The sequence below is a fragment of the Pelmatolapia mariae genome, linkage group LG18, assembly GCF_036321145.2.
Source record: "Pelmatolapia mariae isolate MD_Pm_ZW linkage group LG18, Pm_UMD_F_2, whole genome shotgun sequence".
NCBI lineage: Eukaryota > Metazoa > Chordata > Actinopteri > Cichliformes > Cichlidae > Pelmatolapia > Pelmatolapia mariae.
Genome location: NC_086243.1, coordinates 29,740,548 through 29,753,717, shown reverse-complemented (window position 1 = coordinate 29,753,717; position 13,170 = coordinate 29,740,548). Strand labels below are relative to the sequence as shown.

Sequence of the window (13,170 nt, the reverse complement as noted above, 5' to 3'; positions counted from 1 at the left end):
TGTAATTGGACTTCAGGTTGTGGAGATTAAATTTGCATAAATGCGGCTGATAAATCAAGTTCTAAACTGGCGGAAGGCTGCAGTGTTTTTGCCCATGGTTGTAATTAGCGTGACTCTTAGTGAATACGGCCGATGGTATTTGTGGAGCAGGCGGGCATCATTTAGCAACTGTGGAGGACGTGCAACACGAAATTGTTGAGAAAATGCAAACTGAACTGGAGCATTTCCAAAAAGACTTTTTCTGACCTCTAACCTCCTCAAGCTACATGCATTTCATTTTCCAAAGACTTTTTATTTACATAACTGTAATCACAAAGTTTTTTATTACAAAATTGCCTTAAGGGGCTTTACAATCTAACAACCTGTTACAATGTAACAACCTATGTCCTTACGCTTTCCTTAGACATTAGGCCTCCCAGGTACATGATCGCATTTTAAATTCAGTCCAGTTTCTTTCAGGACCACAGTCTCATTTATTTAGTTGTGAAAGCTTCAAACTCTGATAGACCTTCACCTTATACTTCAGCTGGCCGACAACCTCCTGCCCGCTTTTCTGTGGTCGGTTAAGTCTGTGAGATGCGCGGAGTCACTCTGAATATCCTGGCAGGGGCTCCAACGTTTATTAACCTGTCGTGTCAGATGCCGTCTGTTCACCCGCCGCTAACGCCCGTTTTCTCTGCCACCGTGGCTGCCATTAAAGGCTCGGTTTTATGTCTCTTTGATGGCGAAAGCTGGCCTGACACGCTGTGCAGCTGTTAAAGAGAGGCTTGTGCCTGATTCGTGGCAGTTGGGGTTGTAATTCATTTTGCGGGGGTCTAAAGGAGGTTTCTCGGTGCTGAAATGCTCTGAAATGAGTCGAGCCCGTTTAATTGGATTCGCAAATGATACAGGCAGAAGTGTAAATTCAGTTGGAAAAAAATGGTGCTGTTGTTGGTTAACTAGAAATCGTATGAGATCTTGGCAGCAATGAGATTATTGCTGGCAGCGCTTTCCAGTTTCACAACATGCTGATTGTTCTGTGATGCGTCTTATAGAGCTAAAATCTTAGGAATGGACATTTTAAGTAAAAATAACAGTTAAAAAAAACAGTAAAAAAAGCTCATTTCTACTGAACATTTTCAGAATTTTCGTGTTTTTTGAAAGGAGGCTTTATGTTTTTATCTTGTTTCTTCCTTCATTTTAATGTTACGCCGAATTTTTTCTGTTGTTGCTCTGGAGGCTGTCTTGTTTTCACAAATTGGGTTTTCTCAGTAAGAATTAGGCTGCGACACAAGCTTGCTCTTCAGTGGGTCTGATGATGATGATGTTCTTTTGCTGAGATTTGTTGGGGATTTAAAGCAACTCTAACCATTGGTGATAGCTCACTGTGAGAAATAACAAAGCGAAAGAGAATTATGCTGTGAATCACCTCTAAAACACCATCATACACTCCCTGCTCAACAGACGGCTACAGGCAGACACGAGCTGGTGAAAAGTGGTTATTAACGTCACTTAGGAGTTGGTGGAAACTTTAAACAGAGCTAAAAGAGAGAGAATGTGACTCTTCTCAGAACTCATCACCTCCGTCTTTTGTCTCCAGCCTCGTTCCTGTTTACTCTCGAGTCCGGCTTTTTTAAACCTCGGGAAAGACTTAATTTTGAGCAAAAGCATCCTCACTTCAACCCGTGTTGCTCCGGGCAACCTTTTCTACACCTTTTATATTCAGGTCTTCTCTTCTAATGTTCATTTTGCATTCTTTTATCATAGTTTCAAAACTCTAAACTCTCTAAACCCGTGTGGTAATTCATATTAATGCTGTCGGATTGTATAACCTTGTAATCCTTTTCGTCCGGTTCTCATTCAGGTGAATGATTGAAATGCCTCTTTTGATAAGCCTTGAAAGACTGCCTTTATCTATGTATAAATATCTGTAAGTTATGAAACATTAATGTTGTTACTGAAGCTTGGGGCTTATTCACACTTACGGCTGTTTTGCATGTCACATATTCAGATGGAGGCAGTGGTATGTAGCATTAATCATTCAGGACAGGAATCCTATATTAAAACAGTGAAACGCTGATATTCTGTCTCTACAACAGTTTTTTTTTGGCAGGAAGATGGTAACTTTTAACTTTTAGTTCAACTTGGTTTGAAACAGCTGATGCACTTCTAATCTGTTTGGCTGCGTCCCTGCTGACTTTGACTTCATGTAGTCGGACTTCTCCATGGTCTGCATTGCCAATGAGGTTGTTGCTGTCAGGATTTAAGGCTGCTCTTTGCCATCATGCTTCATGTTTTTTGGTTGTCTATCAATATTTTCCTCAGTTTTCAGTTCCCTCAGCTCAAAATGTGCTATCACTTTTTTGCGTGTGAAGCTGACAGGGATGATATTTCCCTTCTCATTTCAAGTGCACGTCCTCCGTGGTGGACCCACATCTTGTGGCATCACAGCTGGAGCTACAGTCTGCATTACTTGAATCTTTCAGCAACGTCATCGCTCATCTGCCAAATGCCTCCGTTCGTGTTGTGCTTTGCGCAGCGCGGCCATATTTCCGGTAACATTTCGTTCCGCTACCCCATCTGGTGTTGGCGCCTGCTCCTCTGTTCAGTTGCCAAAAAACTGTGTTTGAATGCATGTTAAGTATAAGAAACAGACGTGAATGCCCAAGCAGCTCATCAGCCTTGTCCTTTGTACACTTGCTGAAATGCAACACTTTTTTTTGACATGCCCAGTAAATCCACAAGAATGTCTGGCTGACATTGCTGCAGTGGCAGCTTGACAACTAGGTAATAAAATCATTACCTAGAGGAAAATAGACACAAACGTCCAAACTACTCATTTGTTCTTGCTCTTGAACACTTGTTTAAACAGCAGATACAAATAGCTTATGCATAAATACCAAATAAGGACAGCTGATACACAATCAAATATCAGAGATGTAAAAAAAACAACTAGGTGGTCAGGAGATTCACTGAAACACTTAGTGAAATTTTCACTTAATGAAAATTTCAATAATATTTCTTTCATCTCAATGAAAGAAATGTCTTTAGGATGAAATTCAAAGGTTGTGGGTTCGAATCCCATCAGGGTCGAAATAGCTCTTTCTCATGTGCAGCACCGTTGCTGTAAGCTGTATGCACAGGCGACTATGCTATGTTCTACATGTGCATAAATTATGTAAAATAGCTCTCTTTAGAGCTGTGCTCCACCTTATTCATCACATTTGTGGTTTGCTTATACTAAAACAAACATTAAGAAACCTTCAGGTGCCGTATAATGATGTAATCTAATAATATAACATGACTATGAGTCAGCTGCTTTCTAAAATCTGCGTGTTTTCATTCCAACACCTGTGCTCACTTCTGTAAAGCTTGCCTCTGACACATGCCCTCTATAGAGTAATAATTAAAAACACTAAAAAACACTTAAGCTAATAAATGTAAACCAAAGTTAAATATTTTCAAACAACAAAAACTAAACAGAAACAAGAAAATCCACTCTGGAAACTAACTGAAACTACATGAATATTATAAATGTTATGTATGCCTTTATTTGTAATGTTTTGCGTGTTGATTAATTGAATCTGTGGTTTCAATGACTCTAAGTGATCATCTTCGATGTCTGAAACAATGGCTTCTTTCACAGATGGCCTGGGTAAGTTTTGGATAGAAGTACACAGAATAGATAAAACCACACTGCAGTTTCTGAGAGGTCAGAAAAAGACGAGCAAAACTTGTTTATGTTTTAAAAAGTTTCATGGGAAAAAGCATGGCCTCTACGTCTTCTGCAACTCACATGAGTCCTGTGAATCAAATCAAATCAAATGAATAAATCAGAATAATTTTCCCTCCTTAGGAACGCCGTCTCTCAGCGACGTTATTGCAGAGATGGTATTACTCAAAATTTGGTGTGAAATTTTGGTAATAAATGCTTGCTTGCAAAAAATTTTATAAATGAATATTTGTGTCTTGAATTTATATTTGCAATGAAGCAATAGTCTAAGCAAACGAGCCACCAGGTTTGTTTTTTCCTTTTTTAAAATTTCCTGTATGCATCATTATTAGGACTTGTGTCTTGACCTTTCTCAGTGCAAATATGCTCAGACTTCTGGTTTTAGTCATTTCAAATTTAAGGTTTTAAAACTTCTTTTTAAGCTAAATAACATCTTACTAGTAGTATTTATTGGCTTATTTGGTTCACTGTTCTTTATTTACTGTTTTTACGTGGACATTGATCTTACTGTAGTATGTACACATTCTGGGTTTAACCCCTGACCTCACTCTTTCATCATGGCAGTGGTGTAAATATTTAATCGTTTGTTTAAGTAAAGATGTGTAAAAGAAATTCCCAAGTAGCTCATCATGTTGTACAACTGAAGTGCAGCAGGAGAGCGAGAGGAGAGACGGTTTCTGCTTAGTCACTGAAACAGTCTCTCGCCGGAGTCTCCAAGGACGCCCCGCTGTTGCCTCGTCTCCTCTGCTAATGAGTGACCTAATGAGTTTAGGGAAATTACTGCATGCTTAGCAATTTCTTCTCCGTCTTTCTATCCCATACTCACCACGTGTCGGCTAGACTTTGCTCATGCATACGACCCACTTTTTCTGTACTTCAGTGCAGTTTTAATTCAGAATTTCTTTTCATTCGAGGCTTACAGGTGCACAGTAGATATGCACCTGGGCAATACTGGACTTCCTGCTTGTGTCCTGTTAACGTATGTATTCCTGTCTTCCTAGTTCTAAAGGGTCCCCTTGTTTCTTTCTGTAGGTTTGACCTGGGAAGATGATACCACCCAGCAGGTTCTGTCCAAGGAGTTATCCAAACTGAGAAGGATTCCCTACAGACCACAGCAGACTGGGCCGTTCTACACCACTGAGAGCAGGTCAGATGTTTATTTAGCTCAAATAGTTTTGTGGCCAAAGGAAATGTAGATTTGTAGATTTGCACTTCTGTTTTATCTTACTCCTAATAATTTTCATTTAGTTTTGTCATCACCCCACTCGGCAGGCCGGCAGCGTGGACATTAAACTTTGTGAACACGATACCTCGAAAATGAGACGGCATAGGGCTTGATAGCATAGGTGCATCTACTAAACTTTTTGGACAAGTCAGAATCCCGGTGACCTTGACCTCAAGGTCAAGTTGTCTGAAAATCTTGTGAACACAATAACTCCAGAAAGATAACACTTAGGATTTTCAAATGGATACCATTGGTGTAACTACTAAAAATCTTTAACGAGTTCAAATATCAGTGAGGTGAAGTTTTCTGTCACCTAGGATTTTAACATTTATACCACAGGTGTATCTACTGCTGTAGGAGGCTGAAGGGTAGCACTGGCTGCTGCCAGTATTTTAATTTCTTACTTTTTATTTTACTTTAATTGTGACCTTTTTTTTTGCCTTTTTTCTATTACTAATATATGCTATCTGAAAATTTTAGAATGGCATCATGTTAATAATTTCATTTGGAGGAAAAACAATCCATTTGCACGTCTTTGCAATGAAGTTATCTGACTGTACTACTCTGAAGTGACTAATTTCTGTATTTTGTTCATCTTTTTCCCCACTCCCACAGGCCAGTAGCTCAAGCAATGGACCCAGTAGACCAAAGGGTGAAACCGGTAGAGGTAGAACTCAGCAGAAATCTCCAGATGTACCTGCAGCGTCTTGGCCTCCTTCCCAAGACATCTACTTCCAGCTTGAGCGCACCGAGCAAGGTAAGCATTTACTCTGTTTGGCTTTTCTGGGACTTGGTTGTTCCGGTTCATTATTTTCTTGCCATTTGTTGGAATTTCTTTGCCTCAAGCAAGTAAACAGAAACTATTATGCTTTTTATTATTTTCTGTTACATATTATCTTCTTCAAAGGTGGGAGCTTTAATTAAACATGGGCAAAGTTACAAACAATGAAGGCAAAGATCTTCAAACTAAACTTAAAAGCACCACCCACCTGCTGTACTTCTGTTCATGAGAAATAGCTAATCAGAAAGAAAAGGTCGGTTTAAGTTGGGGTCTGTTTGACAGTGAATGATCTGAGGAGTTGCACCAAGGCCCAGTATACTGTGAATCATGCAAAGTTCCTCTTGTAGAGTCCAAGCGTGAAAATATGGAGCTGTTAATTCACCTCTATACATCAATTATCAGTGTGCTAATTGAAAGGATTCAAAAAAGCCCAAAAGTAATGAAGCACAAATGACAGAATATCGCTGAAGTGCCACATAAACCTCAGCTCCCGCTGGTCCTGTTCTCACATTTGAAAAACGAAGAATATGTGAGGAATTTGTTTTTATCCCAATGACTGCATTTAGCCTCGACCTCCATTCGAGGCCACCTGGCTCAGTTTGAAAAGAAAGCGTGCACACATACAGTGCACGCTCGCACAACACGCTGAAAGGACACAAACACAGACGCGCACACCTACACAGCAGGCAGTCCGCTGTCATCCTTCGCTGTCGCTTCTTTCTTGCTTCTCCGTCCTAACTGATGACTTCTCCCAGCTTGACCGTTATGAGGGAAATAATACCAGCCGAGAGTTCAGGAGTTCACCGCTCTAATTAATAACTCACGGCGTGACTGCGTCCCTCTGCTGTGCCTGCAGAGGCCTCTTTCCTGCTGGGGAATTGTACTGAGGACCAAGCGAGTACGACTGCGTGGAGCCTGCAGGCATCGCTCGCAGGCTCGTGGCCTTTTCTATCCAGGTTCACCTGTTTGGTGGCAGCCAAAAGGAGCTGGAGGGTTGAAGGGGCCCTTCGGGTACGAGTGGCATAAACATCACCAACTGAGGGATGTAAATGAATAAAGATACTGCCAGCAACAAATACCAGAGGGGGCCTCGCACACACAAATCATAAAGAAGTATGACAACTGTGAGGAACGGTTTATGTCTGTATTGTTATGATAATTTTGCCGTTACTCAGGCTTGTGCCATTTCTGTGCTCTTAGGTGGGCGTTAATGGAGCTGGCAGTGACAATTTGCTTTTGTTGTAGCTGATGGATCTGTTAATATGATTGCATAAATGGATTAATAACTTTTTTCCCCAAAAATGGGCTTTTTCATCTCAATAATCATTTTTGTTCAAATGAAGCCTTTAATAATAAAGCAAAATGCTTCTTCATGCATCCAGATACTCTCTCTAAATCTAGTGGAAGAACAAAAACAAGAAAGGTTACATTTAGATGTTTTCAGCAAATGCACATCTATTTAATTTTGCATACATTTTGCCTAGGAGTAAATTGGCTACACTAACACGAAGGTTACTGGATTGGTGGTGTTATAAAGAAAGAAAAGCCAAAGTGTGTTGAAACAAAAAAGGCAGGGTGCTTGTGTATTGTACTTTGGCATCAGGGTGATTTGCATTCTTGTCACATACAGTTGGTCCCATTATTTTAGGACGTTGTCTCAGCCTTAAACGTGTGACGAGCAGGTGGGACATTTTCTTGGATCCAGCATCTGCATAAATAGTAATTCTGCAAGACTCATATTTTTTTGTCAGATTTTTTTTTAACAGGGCAGTTTTTTGTCATCATTAGACATCGGACAGAGGGATGACTGGGAATGGGGCTGGTGAGTGAGATGGTTGGCATCTTAAATGTCTAGGCATCCGGAATGCTCAAGCAATGCAAAGTAATTATAATTTACTTTATGCTTTACTTTGCAGTTAGACTTTGTCCCTTGCAGTCTGTTTATTTCAAGGTCTAATTATTTGCTCTGAGACATTACAACATATGGTCAGGAATTTTCAGGCTCTTACTTAGGCTCTCTATAGTTAATGGAGTTTGGATGATTCACATTTCATAGCCTCTCAGTTCATCCATTGTGTCAAACAAAACATTTGAGGTAGTTTTCCTTTAAGACCACTCCCCTTTTAAGCAGCTTTTCCTGATTGGCTGCCCCTCACAAACAGCAGGTGGGTGGGACTTTTATGCTCACATCCAGAGTCATGTTTTGAAATGACCGTATTAGGGGCACGCACTTCCTCCTCAGCCACAGTGTGGCTGTTTCTCAGAAAATAGAGCAAAAGCTCTGCTATTGGAAAGCTGGTGGAAGTGTCTTCAGCATCAGTGTCTTTGTACAGTATGCTTGTGTTTTCTAGAATGACCGTTTCCAGTCCGGCATCCCTGCAGACCTTTATCGCTCCAAGCCCCAGATTTCAGCTCAGAAATCACCTCCCTCCAGCTTCTCATCTCTTTCATCGTTCCAACCCGTGCAAAAGCAGAGACCACCAGCCAACCAGCTCCTCGCCACGCAGGCTGAGGGTGACCTTCTCCTGGGCGCCCTGAGGCAGTATCTCTCCGGGCATGCGTCCCTTCACAGTGGGGGAGCGAGCCCATCCGAGCGCCTGAGGACGTTCTACAGCAACAGAATAGAGAATTCTGGGCTCAAAAAAGAGACCTCGAAATCCAGACTTGTGAACATGGGAAGGCCTCAGGGGGCCTTACCCAAGGACCCACTCACGTCTGTTGATGGTATGTATTTTATCCGTGATGGATTTCATCATGGAGTCTGCAGCGTGTTTAAGATGCAAAATTCCAGGCAGGACGTCTTTCACTTTCAATCGTATCTCTTACAACATGTAAACACACACATGTTGAACTGTCAGTGTTGCCAGATATTACATAATTTTATTACAAGCAACAAGGAGAACCTGTGAGTTATGGCTTTCTTTGAGTGGACTGAACCATGCAGAATACCAGAAGTGGTGGCAGGAAGTTAAGAGAATCATTCAAAGTAAAGCAAATATGAATAGAAATAAGGAAATTGTAGCACAGCGTGGTTACACTTACAATCAGATAGCATGTTTCTGCCTTAGCCTGCTGTCAGACGCTGGCTGGGTCTTCATTATAAGGAAGTTATTATTATTTCTTTCTTTCTGTGGCTACACTGAACACACAGGGCTTGTGGTGAAAACCACATTGTTCTCTTTTTCCATAAAGATGAGCATTATTTGCATGACTTTGGAAAAACTAGCTCACAGCAAGGACCATTAAATAATTGCTATAAGGCTTTCAAAGTTAACTCAAAGGTAAACGTAATCACGTGTAGTCCGCCCAGTTCTTATGATAGTTGTAGATGTTCAACTTTTATTTTTATCTGTGCATTAAAACCTGCACACACTGATAGGCCGTCATACTCTAACTTGGGAAACTTGTTAGCAAACATGAACTCATACAGGCATCCAACAAACAGAACAGCATTAAATTTAGTCCAGTGTCCACCTAATGAGTATAACTCTTGTATCCACTCTCTGTGTGTTTTTTGAGTCTACTGACTCGTGAGGGAAATATCTGTCTCCTAAATGCTCCACTGTGTGCTCACTAGCTAGCTAAATGTCTGCCTGCTGTTTGGTGCTGAGCAGATACACAGGGCTTTTCTGATGAAAACAACTGTCTGCTGTGGCTGCTATGTGATGCCAAGTAAATAGTAAATAAGTGGACAGCTATACACCGAGCTGAAACTCGCTGTAAACCTGAAAGAAGCTCCAAAAACAGCTTTAGCTTCATTGCTACAAATCACAGCTTTCACATCGTCACAGTAAGATACCTAAAAATATTTAATGCTGAGCTTAGAAGAGAGACAGCAGACATGAGAAGTGAGACTATTGCCTCTAATCTAAACTACATAACTGGTTTTAATGGGGACTGATTCTGCTTTTTCTTGTTTTCTCTTATAAGTACACGCTCATAATAAACATGTCCAGAATTTCAAATAATGCAGCCACCATGCAATCCCAGCAATCTATACACTGATCTAAACACTCAGCTTCTGTTTATCTGTTCTTGGCTCTGTATGATATCAGAGACAGAGGGTGTCATGTCAGGCACACAGCTCTCCCACCCACCTGCTGTTCAAACCTTCTGGTCATGAGGGGCAGCCAGTCAGAAGGAAGTTGGCTTAAAGCTAGTAGAAAGGCAGTTAAAACAGCTTGTTTCTGACAGAGGGTAAACTGAGTGACTTAACCAAAACCCAGCACAAGATCGATAAATATTATTTTGAACTATGAATCATACAAGTCCAAGAATACAAACATGGAGCGTGCAGTTAGAATATTTGGTCTGCTTTAATGATAATAATTTCTTTGTCTTTCATTGTTATTTTACTTCCATCTCTCCTCCAGAGAGGTTCATCGAGAACGTTTTGAAGAATGTTGACAGGCAGCACGTGGACGTGGATACGCTGACACCGCAGGATTTGGACCAGCTGTCGAGCCTGATAGCTGAGGCTCTACAGGTAGTTGATCAGGACAAGGGACTAAACAGAGGCCTGAGCCGAATGAGGGGACCAGGACCGAGAGACCTGGAAGGAGAGCTGAGTGATGGAGAAGAAGAAGCAGAAGAAGAGGAAGAGGAGGGGGAGGTTCCTAGGGATGAGTTGCTGGGGAATGCTCCTACCCTGAAACCTCAGGAGAGCACTCCTGTCGCACTGGCAGCACTTCAAGGTAATTTTACAGTGATTCATTTTGTTTTTACGTAATTAAAGTATTGAGTAAGCGATGGAAAGTAAGTCTATAATACATGCATAATTGTGTAGGCTGGATTAAACAAAAAAAACGGAGCTCTCAAGTTGCCACAAGAGTGCAACATAAAAATCAATGTGAAAATAAATAAGCATCCTGTGCTCAATGCAGAACATAAACCCAGCCAGTGTTAATGGTTTATTGTCCACTGAGGCCACTCAGGCTTTGCATGTTTACACAATCACTAAAAGTGCTCAACAGATAACTAAATGATTAAAACTGTGGTCAGAAAGCAGTGGATATGTTATTTATGTACGTTTTCTAACGTTTTTTCAGCATCAGTGAAAAAGAAATTTACACAGGGGCGAATTCAGATCAGTAAAATATTAGAGAATGGTGAATTTGATTTAAGGAAATGGCCTTGAAATTTGGAAAGGCAGCTTTTAGCTCTGAATGAATTTTTACATAAACCACCTCTTTTTCTGTCTTTCTGCTCCCGCTTTGAATGGAAACACAAATGTATCAATATGATTATTCTCTTTCTCCCAACAGAGCGTCACACGGAGACAGAGGAGCAAAATGTGCAGGACAAGGTAAGCAATCAGAGTAGCAGAAAGGGAAGACTTAAATGTCAAAGCAAAGGCTGACATTGTAAGCAGTTATGTAATATATTAAACAAGGGAATGAGATGAACCCCGCAGTTTTCAAAAGAAATTTTGCAAGGGTGAAATCACTGCCCAAAGAATTTATCTAGAACTCAGTATTCATGCGAGAGAATGAACTGCCGACAACAAAAAACAAAATCGATCAGGTTTTAGTCCCAAAGTTTTATTTGTTATACTGCTAGTATGCACTAATAATATTCTTTTTTTATTTATTCAAATAATAAAGAAAATCTTCCACAATAATTTGGACTGATATGAACATGTGCATTTTTTAAGGAACCGGGAGAGCAGTGGATAAATGAGTGAGTTGGAATTAATGAAGGCTAAACTGTTGGACAAGGTGAACTCGTAACAACGACGCTGTACTGATTCAGTTCTTTATACTGTAAATTGAAAGCTGGGTAAAAAAAAAGTAAACTCATTAGTGTATTTCACGGATTTCTTTTATTCAAAGCAGTGATTGAAATACTAGCATTTATAGTAGAGAGAAGTATGTCTAAAAAACCAAATGTGATTCTGCTATAAAGCTTTAAAATTTCAGCTGATAGATCACAGATAGATACTTCATTGTTTCCAAGAGGAAATTTGTCTTGGACTCTACTAAACTACTAAGCTACATAATAAAAAGAATTATGACCAGATAAAGGGGCGATTATAAGCTCTCACCAAGGCATCAGTCAGTATGTGCGTTTGTTCTGTTTAAAATTCCTCCTGATAGAGGCAACAAAGGATCTTTTAAGCCAATTTCATTTGCACTTTGACAGAACCTTGATTTTAATGACAGAGGAACATCTTAAAGTCAATGCATACCTGATTACAATCTCTGATGAAACAGAGAGTTTTTTTTTCTTCACCTCCAGACGTGAGAACCAACCAAATCAAGAAAGTCCTATCACTAAGGACATCAGAACACTCGCAGGTTATGAATAACCAACAGACTATGATGGTTACACACTACTAATCAGTTACTTTAGTGCTGCATTTTAAACAAGAAGACTTACACATGCAGAAATTATTTAGTTTGACATTAAATGGATCGTGGCTGATTTAAAAGCCGAAATTTCAATCTCTTAGAAATGTGAAAACCCTAAAACAAGCTAATTTTTTTTTGTGCATCCATTTAAAGTGTTTGTGTTGTCCAGACATGTGACTACGGTCCATGACAACAGGTTGTCATGGCAGTTTGTAAAATAGTCAGAACCTCTCTACTGATTTGTGTTTCTGAACACGAACGCCTTTATTCCATCTGTCCTGTCTCATACGTACTGATGTATGTATGTAGATATATTAGTGCTGTCAGCGTTAATCTTGTTAAAATGACGTTAACGCCATTTTAACGAGAGTAACGCGGTAACGAGCTAACCACGCTAACGCGTTGACGCTGTGCAGCCCCACCCACAGGGCGATCTGCGGTAACTCATTAACGGAGATTTGCCGCGTTAATGCAGTTATGGTGTTAACGTCATTTTAACGAGATTAACGCTGACAGCACTAATATATATATATATATATATGTATATATATATATATATATATATATATATATATATATATATATATATATATATATATACATATATATATATATATATACATATATATATATATATACATACATACATATATATAAGGAAAGAATGAATATTTTTCATTTTTTTGTAATTAAAGTTTTTATTATTTTGAACATTTAAGAAAAACATAACATAACAACCTAAAACAACAAAAACCACACTCAGTGAAGGAAAGAAAATAAAATAAAATAATTTATTTATTTTTCATTTTTACAGAATGAAAAAATTCCACATTGACATTATGTCATTATGTGTCCATAAACACAAACAAATACACAACTTTCCAATCCAGAAGACTGATGTTTATCACACAGCTTTATGTCAGATAACATGCTGACACATAACTAAATGCTGCACTACCTTTAGAGCAATAGTTATCTATTGCTGCAGTGTTTGATAAAAACCCATTCAGCTTAGTGAAAGGGATTTCGTGACTGTGGGACTGTTATTCATTTGTCCATACATCTGACTTTACAAATAAAATCTAATATGTCATTTGATTCT

The 13,170-nt window shown here is 39.6% G+C and overlaps 1 protein-coding gene across 1 annotated transcript in view; it reads left to right on the top strand.

The window, feature by feature from the left end:
- LOC134616666 (receptor-type tyrosine-protein phosphatase N2-like) overlaps window positions 1-13,170 on the top strand; it is a 218,249-nt gene that overhangs the window by 38,712 nt on the left and 166,367 nt on the right. Inside the window, exons 4-8 of the mRNA XM_063461604.1 lie at window positions 4,745-4,859; window positions 5,553-5,694; window positions 8,070-8,442; window positions 10,092-10,412; window positions 10,983-11,023. Coding sequence (XP_063317674.1) covers window positions 4,745-4,859; window positions 5,553-5,694; window positions 8,070-8,442; window positions 10,092-10,412; window positions 10,983-11,023 — 992 coding nt within the window. The remainder of the gene's footprint in view (window positions 1-4,744; window positions 4,860-5,552; window positions 5,695-8,069; window positions 8,443-10,091; window positions 10,413-10,982; window positions 11,024-13,170) is intronic.